The 14,707-nt window shown below is 38.8% G+C and overlaps 1 protein-coding gene across 4 annotated transcripts in view; it reads right to left on the bottom strand.

Annotated features, from left to right (window-relative positions):
* Window positions 1-14,707, bottom strand: part of POU6F2 (POU class 6 homeobox 2) — a 456,399-nt gene that overhangs the window by 34,966 nt on the left and 406,726 nt on the right. For all 4 annotated transcript variants that reach the window (XM_075826933.1, XM_075826935.1, XM_075826934.1 and 1 more), the window contains 2 exons: window positions 8,854-9,060; window positions 3,955-4,123 (listed from right to left, as the gene is read on the bottom strand). In XM_075826933.1, the coding sequence (XP_075683048.1) occupies window positions 3,955-4,123; window positions 8,854-9,060 (376 nt within the window). The remainder of the gene's footprint in view (window positions 1-3,954; window positions 4,124-8,853; window positions 9,061-14,707) is intronic.

Genomic DNA, 14,707 nt, shown 5'->3' with positions numbered 1-14,707 from the left:
ACACGCTCCAAATCAACTTGGTGCCTGCATTAAAGACAGCTGTCTTAAATGGTCACCTGTATAAAAGACTCCTGTCCACAGACTCAATTAATCAGTCTGACTCTAACCTCTACAACATGGGCAAGACCAAAGAGCTTTCTAAGGATGTCAGGGACAAGATCATAAACCTGCACAAGGCTGGAATGGGCTATAAAACCATAAGTAAGATGCTGGGTGAGAAGGAGACAACTTTTGGTGCAATAGTAAGAAAATGGAAGACATACAAAATGACTGTCAATCGACATCGATCTGTGGCTCCATGCAAAATCTTACCTCGTAGGGTATCCTCGATCCTGAGGAAGGTGAGAGCTCAGCCGAAAACTACACGGTGTGAACTTGTTAATGATCTCAAGGCAGCTGGGACCACAGTCACCAAGAAAACCATTGGTAACACATTACGCCGTAATGGATTAAAATCCTGCAGTGCCCGCAAGGTCCCCCTGCTCAAGAAGGCACATGTACAGGCCCGTCTGAAGTTTGCAAATGAACATCTGAATGATTCTGAGAGTGATTGGGAGAAGGTGCTGTGGTCAGATGAGACTAAAATTGAGCTCTTTGACATTAACTCAACTCGCCGTGTTTGGTGGAAGAGAAATGCTGCCTATGACCGAAAGAACACCGTCCCCACTGTCAAGCATGGAGGTGGAAACATTATGTTTTGGGGGTGTTTCTCTGCTAAGGGCACAGGACTACTTCACCGCATCAATGGGAGAATGGATGAAGCCATGTACCGTCAAATCCTGAGTGACAACCTCCTTCCCTCCACCAGGACATTAAAAATGGCTCGTGGCTGGGTCTTCCAGCATGACAATGACCCGAAATATACAGCCAAGGCAACAAAGGAGTGGCTCAAAAAGAAGCACATTAAGGTCATGGAGTGGCCTAGCCAGTCTCCAGACCTTAATCCCATCGAAAACTTATGGAGGGAGCTGAAGATCCGAGTTGCCAAGCGACAGCCTCGAAATCTTAATGATTTACAGAAGATCTGCAAAGAGGAGTGGGCCAAAATTCCATCTAACATGTGTGCAAACCTCATCATCAACTACAAAAAACGTCTGACTGCTATGCTTGCCAACAAGGGTTTTGCCACCAAGTATTAAGTCTTGTTTGCCAAAGGGATCAAATACTTATTTCTCTGTGCACAATGCAAATAAATATATATAATTTTGACTATGTGATTTTCTTTTTTTTTTTTTATATATATAATCTATCTCTCACTGGTAAAATTAACCTAGCCTAAAAATTCTAGACTGTTGATGTCTTTGACAGTGGGCAAACTTACAAAATCAGCAAGGGATCAAATACTTATTTCCTTCACTGTATAATGTATTGAAAAAACATCTATACATTTTTCTGTAGGACAAAATTAACAAAAAAGCAGCAATTCTGCAATAGTTCTTTTTCGGTATTCTTCTTCACTGTGCTGTACAAACGGCAATACCAAATGTACAGTATATTGTTTTTTTATGTTTTACCGTTTTTGCACAATAAAAACACTTTATTTAAAGTATCATTTGTTTTTGTGTCGCCGCATTCTGAGATCCACAACTTTAATATTTCCGCCAATGGAGCTTTATCATGAGTGCTTGTTTGTGGAACGAGCTGTAGTTTTTATTCATACCATTTTGGGCTTCATAAGTCTTATTGATTAACTTTTAGTCCTTTTTTTGTGAGGGGGATGATACAAAAACACCAATGTTTTTAAAAATATAAAATTGTAATGTACCCTGAACATACTTTCTGAGGTTTTGGGGGACATAGTGCCAGATCTATCGTACAACGGCTGTCAATGGCGTCTGTCAAGTTCAGTTGTAGTGTGTATCGTTTTGATAGAGAGGACAGGGCTCTATGCAGTGCTATTTTTCCCGTCAAGTCAGATGGTATATTAGTCGAAGGCTCCAAATAGAGCCTACAACGCAGATGTGAACATAACGTTGGAAAAATATAGTAATTAATAAAAGATGAAGACTAATAAACTGTGAAAAGTGAAAAAACAAATGCCACTATTAACAGTATTCATACTGCTAGCTTCAGCACAATCACACTAACTAAGATATGTATGGCAGATACAAAATTAAATACTATTTTATGGTTGCTTTACATGATTAAAAAAAAGTGTCACAATTTGAAAAAGTGATATTTCTATTGTTACTATTATCACATACTAAAAGCCTAAGAGCTCTAAAAAAACAAATTATTGGCCTTATTTATCAAAGTGGCGACAAAAAAAAGCCATGTTAAAAAGGACAAAATATAAGCTCATCTTATATTTTTTAAACTGCTTTTGAGAAATGAAAACTGCACAGTGATTGGTTGCTATGGGCAACATAGCCAGTTTTTCTTTTAGAGTTTTTTTCATAAATGAGGCAAGTAAATGTGTAAAAATGGGTAAAAAGTGTAAGAGGTCACAAAACTAAAAAACAAAACATAAGCTAAAGCCTTAGGATGAGAATACACCAAGCAGTAGCTGCATGCTGCCAAAACCCACACCCCCATGCGGTGGGGAATGGCTGCACGAATAATGGAGGAATCAGGAGGCCTTTTGCCACCACATGTGGGAGTGGTTTCAGCCGCATGCGGCTGCTTATCCCTGTGTTCTTAACCTTAAATCAGCACATGTGTAAAACTATTAAGTGCTTGGCCATTAAAGAGGCTCTGTCACTAGTTTATAACTGCCCTATCTTCTATCTAATCTAATAGGCGCTTTAATGTAGATAACAACAGTTGTTTGTTTGTTTTTTTAAAACGTTTATTTTTGACCAAGTTATGATCATTTTTAATTTTCTGCTAACTTGTTCTAAATGCCCAACTGGGCGTTTTATTACTTTTCACCAATGGGCGTTGTAAAGAAAAGTGTATGATGCTTGACCAATCAGCGTCATACTCTTCTCTTCATTCATGCCCAGCTTGTGTACTGCACAGCGTGATCTCGCGAGATCACGCTGTGACGAGACTTCCTCCCACAGGTTCTTCACCAGAGCCATGGAAGACTGAACAGACATCGCCTCTAGCCGCTGCAGATTCAGATAAACGTCCTCCCACGGCTGGAGGCGATGTCTGTTGATTCTTCCATCTGGTGAAGGACCTTCGGGAGGAAGTTCCGCCACAGCGTGATCTCGCGAGATCATGCTGTGCTGTGAAACAAGCTGGGCACGAATTAAGATTAGTGTATGACACTGATTGGTCAGCTTCATACACTTTACCTTACAATGCCCACTTGGTGAAAAGTAAAAAAAACGCCCAGTTGGGCATTTAGAACAAATTAGCATAAAACTAAAAATTAGCAGAACTTGGTCAAAAATAAACGTTTTTAAAAAAAACCTGTTATCTACATTAAAGCGCCTATTAGAGTAGGTAGGAGACAGGGCAGTTTTAAACTGGTGACAGAGCCTCTTTAAGTACTATGCAATTAAGGGTGAAAGACTACTGTGACAGGTATCTGAGTGTAGCCATAGCTCTAATACACTCCTAATAAACCAAAGTAAGGGCACATCAGCATTCGGGTACCGATGAACCTTTCCGTCAGAGGAACCGATGAACGGAAAGCCAAACAGAAACTATCGGTTCCGTTTGCATTACCATTGATTTCAATGGTAATGCTACCATTTAAGTTGGTTTCAGTTTCTTTCTGTTTCGTAAAGGTTCAGTTTTTTTCACAGAAACAATGGTGCTATTGACTGCGCTATTGTTTCCGTGAAAAAAATGGAAACTTTACACAGCGGAAACAAACTGAAACCAACTGAAACAAAAGCGTTACCATTGAAATCAATTTTAATGAAAACGGCTTTACGTTTATCGGTTCAACGGAAAGATTAAACGGAACGGATGAACGGAACCCGAACGCTAATGTGAACAGGCCTTAAGAACTACTGTAATAGACAAAGAAGGACACCGGAAAGGAAAGTAGATACTTACTGCTGACTAACTGACCAACACTTAAAGCTGAAGAAGAAGAAGATGAAGAGGAAGAAGACGAAGATTGGCGGACTGGACTTTGAGCCATTGATGCCTGATTGTGAGCCAAGTGCAAAAGATTTGCCTGTGATGTGGCTGGACCCACTGGCGCTTGTGCTGGTTGATGGAGCTATATATCAAAATATAAAAATATGTGCATTGATCATTTGTGCTGGCAATAACATAGAATAGATCTACAAAAAGATGGTATTCAGATTTGACATTTCAAAATGTAACATCATGTCCAAAATTGTAATTTTACTTGTTCTAATTGTATAGAATTTGTAGTTGTATCCAACTTGAGTGAACCTTGACCATTCACATAGGACAATGGGGTCTCATCTGCCACTTGTATTAAACCTTTTGCAATATAATTTAGACCAGGTGCTGTTTGGTACTGTAAGCCTTGATATGGTTCAGTTGTTGACCAAATAAAAGGGACGGTTCAGTTTCCTGACTGTAAAGTCATTATGCCCCCCACATATCTTAATAATGGTCGGTGCTAAAAAAATAAATAGATACTCCTCCACAATTATTTCGGCCAGCTATTTCAAAATGCTGACGTACATTACAGACATAGGCATAGTCTTAGACCACCGCTTCCCCCCCATATTGCCACTGCAGGGAAGTGGCAGTTTGATAGTCACTATGACGTCTATTGCCATATTAAAGTAGAGCCGCCACTGCGATCCTAGTGAAAAAAGGATGGCAGGGCTGAATATAGATATTCATCCCAGACATCATATTTCAAGCTATTGTCTTGCTGGACAGTTGTTTTAAGTTCACACTCTTTCCCCTTTAAACTGAAGAGGGTAAATTTGCTAAATATCCACCCAAAATCAATGAGAGAGAATACTGCAGATGCAACATGAATGAGATTTTAAAAAAAATCTGCAACAAAAATATGCACCTATTCACAAAACGGGAACTCTGCTATATGGAGACAATGTTCAGATATTATAATTGACCTACGATTGTTTAAAACCAATAATTATTCATATAGTAGATAATCAAATCAATATAGATCTCTCGGATCACTCAAGCGGGAGCACTATATTAAAGTAGTCACACCCAGAACTCTAAAAAAAATAAATCTATGTAGCCCACTGAGTTATACTTCAAAATGCTATTGTAGACCAAGCGCAGGACACGTGACCCTGCACTATGAAGATTCTGTGGCCCCTTAATTCTAGGGATTGGTGGAGTTCTGACCTCTTAGCAGAATGCTATAACTTGCTCTCAAGGAAAAAACACTTTTATGAAACCACTTGGAGCACCACAGGTTTCCTGTACCCATTAGATTGTAATGTGGCACTAGCTAAATGTACAGTGGTTTTGAAAACTGTATTATGAGCAACTGTTTATTCTCAAAATTAAATGTTATCACAAATACTTTCCTTTAACATGAAAAGAATGTTTGCCACAACAACAGCTCATTGTTTACACCATCGAGTGGCAATTTAAAAGGTGAACCATGCTGACAAGGGGCATCCCAGGACCACCTGCTGAAAACAGTAAATTTTTCTAAAAAGTAATGTTTGCCATTTACAGTCTCTAATGTTATGACAAAGTCAAATATCAACAAAGAATCTTTATGTTCCACAAGTAACATTTACAAGCAATAATAAAAAACACTATACCACACAAATAAGGGCTGTTCTTTATTTACACACCAAATGCAATTTCAAGCCAACAAGAAAAATAAGTTTGACTAAAACTTAGGGTCTGTTCACATCAGCGCTGGCCTCTGTTCCATTCAACCTTTCCGTCAGAGGAACAGATGAATGGAAAGCCAAACGGAAATTATCACGTCCGTTTGCATTACCATTGATTTCAATGGTTCCCGTTTCAGTTGGTTTCAGATTGTGTCAGTTTGCCGCCATTCTGCAAGCTCTCAGTTTCTACTGTTTCCGTGAAAAAAAAAAAAAGGAGGCAAATTGACACCAATTGAAAGAAAAAAATACCATTGAAATCAAGTGATGGTGTAAACAGCTGTATCACAGAGCTTTCACTCGAAGACCACTCGGTGTGGTGTCCGGTCAAGTGATCGCTGTGACAGCCTGTCACAGCGATCACACAAAAGTTTATTAGTAACAAACTATTCCATTCGTTGTATCCTCTGCCAGAGAGGGAGAAGAATAATAATATGTAAAAACACACACACAGTTGTTGTTTTTTTCAATCAAGATATTTTTTCAATAAATATATATATCTGTCTGTCTATCTATCTGCTACGTGGCCACTTTGGCCGTGGCACAGATCACCCGGCCATAGATTGCTATGTCTTGTAGCCTACGTTGTAAATAATAAAAGTCAATGTGGTTATGTCGTGACACGCAAGTTGCCGCGACATGACATTTGCAAAAAATTCGAACTGTTGTGTCATAGTTACTTGCAGGTAGCAAGACAATCATATTGACTTTCATTACATACGGTGTAGGCTATTGGGCATAGCAATCTTTGGCTGCCACCATGTAGCCCCAGCCTTAGGGTGATGTTAATTGTGAATTCGTTACAAATTATACCTGCGGATTTGCGTAGGTAAATCCTGCAGTGGATTATAGTTCAAGGCAAGTAGATGAGATTTTACAAATCTCATTCACATGCTGCAGACATTTTACACTGCAGTTTAAAATCTTTCATATGTCATTAAATTAATACCTTAGTGGGGGTCTAATTTCCATAAGATAGTAATTTTGGGGGTTTCAAAGAGGTTTTCCATTCCCCAAAAATGAATGGCCTATCCTCAGGATAAACCATTAATATCTGATTGGCCGGGGTTTGACTCCTGGCACCCTCGCTGATCAGCTGTTTTGAAGGGGCCACAGCACTTGTTTGTTTCCTTTACTGCTTACACTGTGGATTTACATTTATACCTGTCCTTTGCTTATGATTTTCCTTAACTTCTGTTGTCTTGATCAAGCTTCTGACTAAACCACATACTTCTGAATTTTGGACTTCCTGTAACACTGACCTTGCATTGTCTCTCGTTAACCCCTTGTTTGCTGGTTTGGATTATCTGCTCCCAGCTGGCTCTGACCTATGCTTTTCCTGGTATCCACTTGCTTATTTATTTGGACTTTCTGTTTAACCTCTGGCTGTCTAGTTCCTGTTCAGGTTTTCCTGCATTGCACCTCCTATCCAACATTGAACTCTGCTAAAACAACTAGGGTTCTATGCAGCAAGTACCATCCCGCCCTGCGGTGGGCTCTGGTGAATACCATAGACTCTGTTGATCAAAGTTGTGGTGGATTTGAGGTTGTGAATTTGTATGCACGCTCTCTCCCAGCAGTCTCCTGCGGCCTTTGGGGAATCGCTCTCCTAGCAATCCCATAACATGGGCCTGGTCAGGAAGGGGGGTAAAGCTTCTGGCCAGGAAGTGGTTAATCATGAATCATATTTGTTTTTTGTTTTTTTTACAGATAGTCACAAAATTGAAAGCCTATTTTATAGAATATTATATTTTTTGGTAAAGTTTAAATAATATAACTACTTGTGTCTATCAACCAGCTAATAAACCTCCTATATCCATTAGATGAGAGGCATCCATGTCAATAGCAATAATGTTTAATAGGCTAGACTTTTAGTATTAGGAAACACTGATTTTATTGAAAAGAGTTGCAAAGTCATACAGTGTGACTTCTTTTGGACTTTGATATATAAGGTCCGAGGTATTTTCAGCAGTACTCAGCATGAACAAAATTAATTTATTTTATTATAAAATGCCAAGCCAATAATCTGTAAACAGCTATCTCCATGACTGCCTAAGGGCTAACTAGATTTTCACATATAAACTCACTCACTTGATACAATTGGCTGATACTACAATAGATGTCACAGTAATAATACAATAGATGTCACACATATCATCAACTACTTAATGAGGCTTAAAGATATTTTTTTTCCCCCCAAGTGAAAATCATACACCAAACATATGTCATGACAAGAACACACCTAGAACTAAGAATGTAGAATACAATAATTTAAATGTCAGAAATATCGTAAATAATATTTGCATAAACATCACATTGTGATGTTAGAAGCTGAAAATTATAGAATTAGTTACGCTAAATAGACACCACAGGTCACTTTTACAGGAAGTTCCTTCTCCTGTGTGAACTACTGATAGAGTGACATTTAGTGCTTCCTCTCTTTTTAAAAAAGAGGTTCTTCAGCAGCATCACTCAGCAGCATTATTCAGTTCTGTGTCCCTATTACTCTAAAAAACAACATAATACACATATTAGATGCTGCAGGCCTTGTTATTGAATATTAAAATGGTGTTTCATATCAATCAATGAGTCAATGATGGACAGGAAGCTCCCCCTTATGTTTTTTAAAAAAGACGTTTTACGGCAGCTGAGGTATGTATTATAAGGAATAATGTACCCCTTACTATAAATCATAAAGAAAATAAGAAGTCATGTTGGAGTTTTGTGACCTGCATAAACGCACTCTGACTGTGGCCTTGTGCTTTTGTATGGCACCAAACTTCTTGGCCAATTCTAATACTCATAATTTACAGTAGAGGATACATTATCCCACACATTAAATCATCCAAATTTGTAGTTGTGCATTACATTATATTATGCCAATTAATAAGGACACATTCAAACTAGGGTCTTTTTAGACACTTGACCCTGTATGCTTTTGTTTGTCATTTACTCCGAAAAGGTTTAATCAATCCATCAACTGTCTAGTCCCTTAACATGTCTAAACAAAAAAAACACTAATGTGAATTTGGCCTGAGATTGTTCATTTTTACAGCTTTAGCTTCTTCTAATGCTAATAATTCTTTAGAATCATAACCCCCCCCCCAAAAAAAAAACTACAACATGTTATATAGAATATAAATATTACCTGTTGGCCAGGTTTGAGTGGAGAAAGTGTAATACCCTGGGTATTGATCACTGGTAAAATTTGGTTTCCTATTACAGTGGCAATGATCTGTCCCTGGGCGTTGGTCAGCAGTTGTGGTGTGATGGGTTGCACTTGAAGTCCCTGAGCGCCACCTCCCGCTTGATTTGAGGACACCGGGCTTGGCATGAGTGGAATTGTTCCAATAATCTGTGAAGAGTGATAGAGGTTTATTTATTATTCACATTTAGTGATGAAACGCCTCCTTCCACATAACAAATATAGACAATAGTTATTTGTGTCGAATCTATAGTTAATATACGTTATAGTGCAGATACATCCACACATTTCTAGTAGTAATACTACCCTTTTATCCCACATAAATTTATGCCTAAATTTCCATCATACAGTATATGACAAGAGACTGGAAGGAATAGTTAAATAATCAAAGTAAGTCTATTAAAAACCTCAAAAAAGTACACAGAGTTCCTACCATTCAGGAAATGCAGAGCGCTGCAGAAAACTATGAGAACTGTTTACGTGTCATATTATTGTAGTAATGAGTACAATAACAAAATCTGTTTCAGTTCGACGAAGATGCAGATGATGATTTTCATTTAGCTGAATGTGCTTTTGTAAAGTTCCACTATGCTTACTTTAATGAAACATTGAAAGGGAATGCTCCCCAAAAAAAGAAGCCAGCGGTAGAGTGGCCCTCAAAACTGCAGAGAAAGAGCATGTCCTCTATGTTAATTCAGCATCCTGAGCAGAACCACAAGGTCACTTCCTCAACAATACTTTGTAAGGTGCCATGTATGCAACCATGTACTCCCTCTCAGCCAATCAGTCAAGAGGAAAGCTAAATTCACCAGCTAAGCCAGTCCCCTCCTCCAGCACGGCTGATTCAGAGACCAAGAAGGTGACTGGCTTAGCTGATGAGTTGAGCAGCGAGCCACTTCATCCACGTCATCGACACACAGAGGAAAGGGGGGAGCTCCTACCCCCGGAGCCTGTATCTCTGTGTCACCACAAAAACGGCCGCTCCAAACTTCTGTCTCCATGCGACAGGGACTGAAAAATCTGCGATCTGTGCAGATTTGGAAACAAAAGTATATAACAGTTTATTAATTTCATAGAAGAAAAATAATAAATAGTCTTTTTTTTTTGTCGGACAACCCTTTTAATATACAGACCACGCTTTATAGTCGTGTCTGAACGGAAGTTTTGGGTGCTACAGTTTTTTTTGGGATCTGTCAGATGCCTTAAGTTTAACGGGTCTGTTAGTTAACAGATTCCCTTTAAGAATCACTAGGTTTCTCTTTAGCAAGTGTACACCTTCTGCCATCAAATGCATTTTCGTGCTAAGTAAAGACACGGATCTCCGATACGGCTGTGTAACAAGCCATGATTATAGTTTCTGTGTGGCTTTACATAGGGCACAAAGTTGCATTGTTGTCAATAGTTTGAGTATCAGTGGACCAAGACTAGCCTTTTTCTTTGTGAATGAGTTATATTGGTAAAATGTCAGCCTAGCAGTCCCACTATCTGGCCAAGTTTGTGGAAATCATTACACCTATATAAGATTGTTGGACATCCCATTTCAAAATCATGGGTGTTAATATGGGCCATGGACCGCTCTTTGTAACTATAACAGCTTCCACTTTTCTGGGAAGTTTTTCCACAAGATTATGTCTCAAGGAACTTGTGCCTATTCAGTCTAAATAACATTTGTGAGGTCAGGCACTGATGTTTGACATAAAGGTCTAGCTCCCAATAGGAGGTTCCAATTAATCCCAAAGATGTTCGGTGAAATCAGGGTTCTATGCAGGATACTCAGATTCCTCCCCTATAAACTCATCAAACAATGCCTTTATCTTTCAATTGTTTTAATTGAAGAAATACTGTACGTGACACATATTTTGACATAATAAACAAAAGGAAACGTCAAAATTAACTGAGTTAACATAACCTCGCAGGGGGACCAGAACTGCTCAAACAATTAAACCTTATCCTGAAGCATAATAGAAAGTTTCTCATTCACCATGATCCAACTTTAGTTATACACGATCTAGGCTAATCGAAGGAGTTTTCCATGCCCCCACTAATGTGATGAAAGCAGGCGGAAACATAATTGAGACAAATTTTTGGGTGTGGGGTTTGGGGATATCAGGAACAGATTCAGTTAATAATTCATCCCAGAGGGTATTTAAACCAAGTCTTTATGGACCTCAAATTATGTACTGGTGCAAAGTCATGCTAGAACAAGAAAGAGCTTTCTCCAAACTGTTGCCACAAAGTTGGAAGCATACAATTGTCTAAAATGTCTCTGTATGTTGTAGCATTAACATTACACTTCACTGAAAATAAGGGGCCAAGCTCAATACCTGAGAAACATCTCCAGACCATTATCCCTCCTCCACCAAGTTTTAGGCACCATAGATTCCGGTAGGCAGTGTTCTCCTGGCAGCCGCCCGACAATATTCATCCATCAGACTGATAGATTGTGAAAAGTGATTCATCACTCCAGAGTACATGTTTCCACTGCTCCGGAATCCAGTGGTGGCATAATTAAACACCACCCACTGGCATTGCACATGGTGATGTAAGGCTTGTGTGCAAGTGCTCGACCACAGAAACACGTTTCATGAAACTCCTGACACAGCTCTTGTGCTTATGTCACTCATAAAAAGGTTTGGAACTCTGTAATTGTGCCGGTATCTCTTCCCTGTGCAGCATGTAATAGATTCGGGTGCATGCCTTGTTGATAAGTCTGGCTTAAGCTAAAATGGTCAGTTCGAACATTTTCCAACTCTTTTTTTAAGTAAAAAAAAGTGGAGGGATTGTTTCATAAAAAAAAGTTGTGCACCACAGAATTCAGAAGCCTCGCCAACTTTACCCAACTAGTACAGTATGTCTGAAAAAGGCGGACCATATGTTTCATAAATATGGAGTTGTCTGAACACCATATTTTCCAATGTATTTACACCAAACAACTGGCATAAATACATCTCCTCCATACAGCTTTAAATCCCTGCTACCCTTTACACAGCGCATGATAAAACTGGCTGCCTGTAGCCACCACTAGGGGGAGCTCAGTGCACATAAACTTATACAGCTACCACTAAGCTGAATGGAAGCTGTAAATATTTATATGCACTGAGCTCCCCCGAGTGGTGGCTGCAGGAAAACGCTATAGCTGTATATCGGGAAGCAGGAGAAGTTCAGAGCCAGGCCCTCTTCTCAACATAGGCCCCAAAGCAGTGCCATAGTCTGCCTCTATGGTTAGTACTACACTGCTTACAGTTGACCATGGCAGATCCAACAGATCAGAAATTCCATGGGTTGACTTGTGGCATCCAATAACAGTGCCACGTTTAAACCCTTTGTGCACATGGACGTGCAATTACGTCCTGGTGCGGGGGGTGATGTTTGGAGCTGTGTTTTACAGCTGACACCTGGGACTAACGGCCAGGAACAGTGATCGCTCTGTTCCTGGCCATTTAACCCCTCAAATTGTGCAGTCAATTGTGACCGCAGCATCTGAGACGCTAAAAAGAGGGGGGCTGCCCCCTCTGACCGCTCATTGTCGCCTCCACAATGCAATCAGGGACTGCCTTCACTCTGCCTCTGTTAAGCCCTGTCTGTGGCCTGTGGCAGAGCTTAACAGAAGCCTGTAAAAATGACTATACACTGCAATACATTAGTATTAGTAGTGTAACGATCGTTGGTTCAAGTCCGCTTGGGTGACTAATGAAATGTGTAAAAAGTGAAATATAGTTTTCAGTAGTGTAAAAAAATAATAATACAATATTAAAAGTTTAAAAAAAAACCTTTTCCCATTTTTCCTCTAAAGTAATGTAAAAAATAAAAAAGTAAACAAAATTAGTCCTCTACGTCTGTAAAAGTCTGAACTATTACAATATAGCGTTATTTAACTGGTTGCCGACACATGACGAGAGTACTCGTCCTGAGGGGCAGGTACTTGGCGCATTAGGACGAGTATTCTCGTCCTGTGTTACAGCCAGTGTCCGCACTCCACGATGAGTGGGGCAGCAGTTGTAACGGCTGTAATAAACAGTTGCAGGCCCGCTCTATATGCGGAGAGAAGAGAAAACTCTCTGGCAAAACCTTTTGTTTTACAGAAAAAAATTGTATAAAAAGGATTTTCTGACAAAATTTGTAAATTTCACCTCTACTTTTCTTTCAATTCCTGTGGAACACCTAAAGGGTTAATAAACTTTCTAAATGCTGTTTTGAATACTTTGAGGGGTCTAGTTTCTAAAATGGGGTGTTTATGGGGGTTTCTAATATATAGGCCCCTCAAAGCCACTTCAGAACTGCACTGGTACCTAAAATAAAGAGGGTTTTGAAATGTTATTCAAAATATGAGAAATTGCTGCTTATGTTCTAAGCCTTGTAACGTCCTAGAAAAATAAAAAATGTTCAAAAAATGAAGCCAACATATTGTAGACATATGGGAATGTGAACTAGTAACTATTTTGAGTGGTTTAACCATCTGTCTTACAACAGATACATTTAAATTCAGAAAAATGGTCTTTTTTTCAAAATGTTCTCTAAATTTTGCAATTTTTCACAAATAAACACTGAATATTTCAACGAAATTTTACCACTAACATAAAGCCCAATGTCTCATGAGATAACATTCTCAGAATCGCTTGGATAGGTATAACCACTCCAAAGTTATTACCGCAAAAAGTGAAATATGTCAGATTTGAAAAAAGTGATCAATAAGTTGTACCTACCAAAAAAATGCTACTGATAGAAACTACAATTATCAACAAAATTGTCTCACAGGTATAGTTGCTGGTTAGGTGTCATCCAATAGGTTATATCAAAACACCTCCAAAGTATCAATACAGAGTAGCAAACTCCAATATAACATAACAAAACACTCGAGAACAAGGAGTTATTACGCCACAAGTCATAGAAAAGTATACATTTTATTACATGCAATGATATAAGCACAAAATATATAAAAACACAACGAGGTTCTAAAAAATTGAAGTCTATTTGTGGATCAATCACAAAACCATACAATCACAGGCATAGTATTGTTGCTAAACACTGCAACTCACTATATTAGCTAATACCCAGGATCATTGAGTAAATACTGTCTCATACAGCTGGTGCTGAGTAATTTAACTATCATTTATTACAGATGTCGCCATGCATAGCCTTGGGAAATCAGACACATATTAGGTCCTGTTTAAAAGAACTCTAATCAAATACTCAAATGCCTGGTCCTGGACACAAATCAGGGAAAGATATAACCTGATATGGCCAGAGGTAAAAATACTACGTCCACCTGGTAACACCAGGGGAGTCAGTGTAGCAAGTCTTACCCATGAAAGTGGTGGTGAAGTGGTCCACACGGTAGTTTGGCACCCCTGATAGAAACTACAGCTCATTCCGCAAAAAATAAGCCCTCACACCGCTCAATCGACCAAAAAATAAAAAAGTTATGGCTCTCAGAATATGGTGAAACATAACTAATTTTTATTTTTAACAAAAATTTATTTTTATTTTAAAGTAGTAAAATAGTAAAAAAACTATATCAATTTAGTATCACCGTACAGAATAAAGCTCAGTTGTTGTTTTTATTTCATGGTGAAAGCCGTAAAAACGAAAACCAAAAAACAATGGAAGAATCACAGTTTTTTCCAATTACAGTCCTCAAATAATTTTTTGCCAGTTTCCCAGTACATTTTATGGTACTTTAAATGGTATCAATAGAAACTAAAACTCCTCCTGCAAAAAACAAGCCCCCACACCATTCTATTGACAGAAAAATAAAAACGTTATGGCTCTTGGGAGGCGGGGAGTGAAAAAACGAAAA

Source organism: Rhinoderma darwinii, chromosome 5 (assembly GCF_050947455.1).
Source record: "Rhinoderma darwinii isolate aRhiDar2 chromosome 5, aRhiDar2.hap1, whole genome shotgun sequence".
NCBI classification, from domain to species: Eukaryota; Metazoa; Chordata; class Amphibia; order Anura; family Rhinodermatidae; genus Rhinoderma; species Rhinoderma darwinii.
The sequence above is the reverse complement of the archived record's forward strand: the minus strand, read 5'-3'. Positions and strand labels throughout refer to the sequence as shown.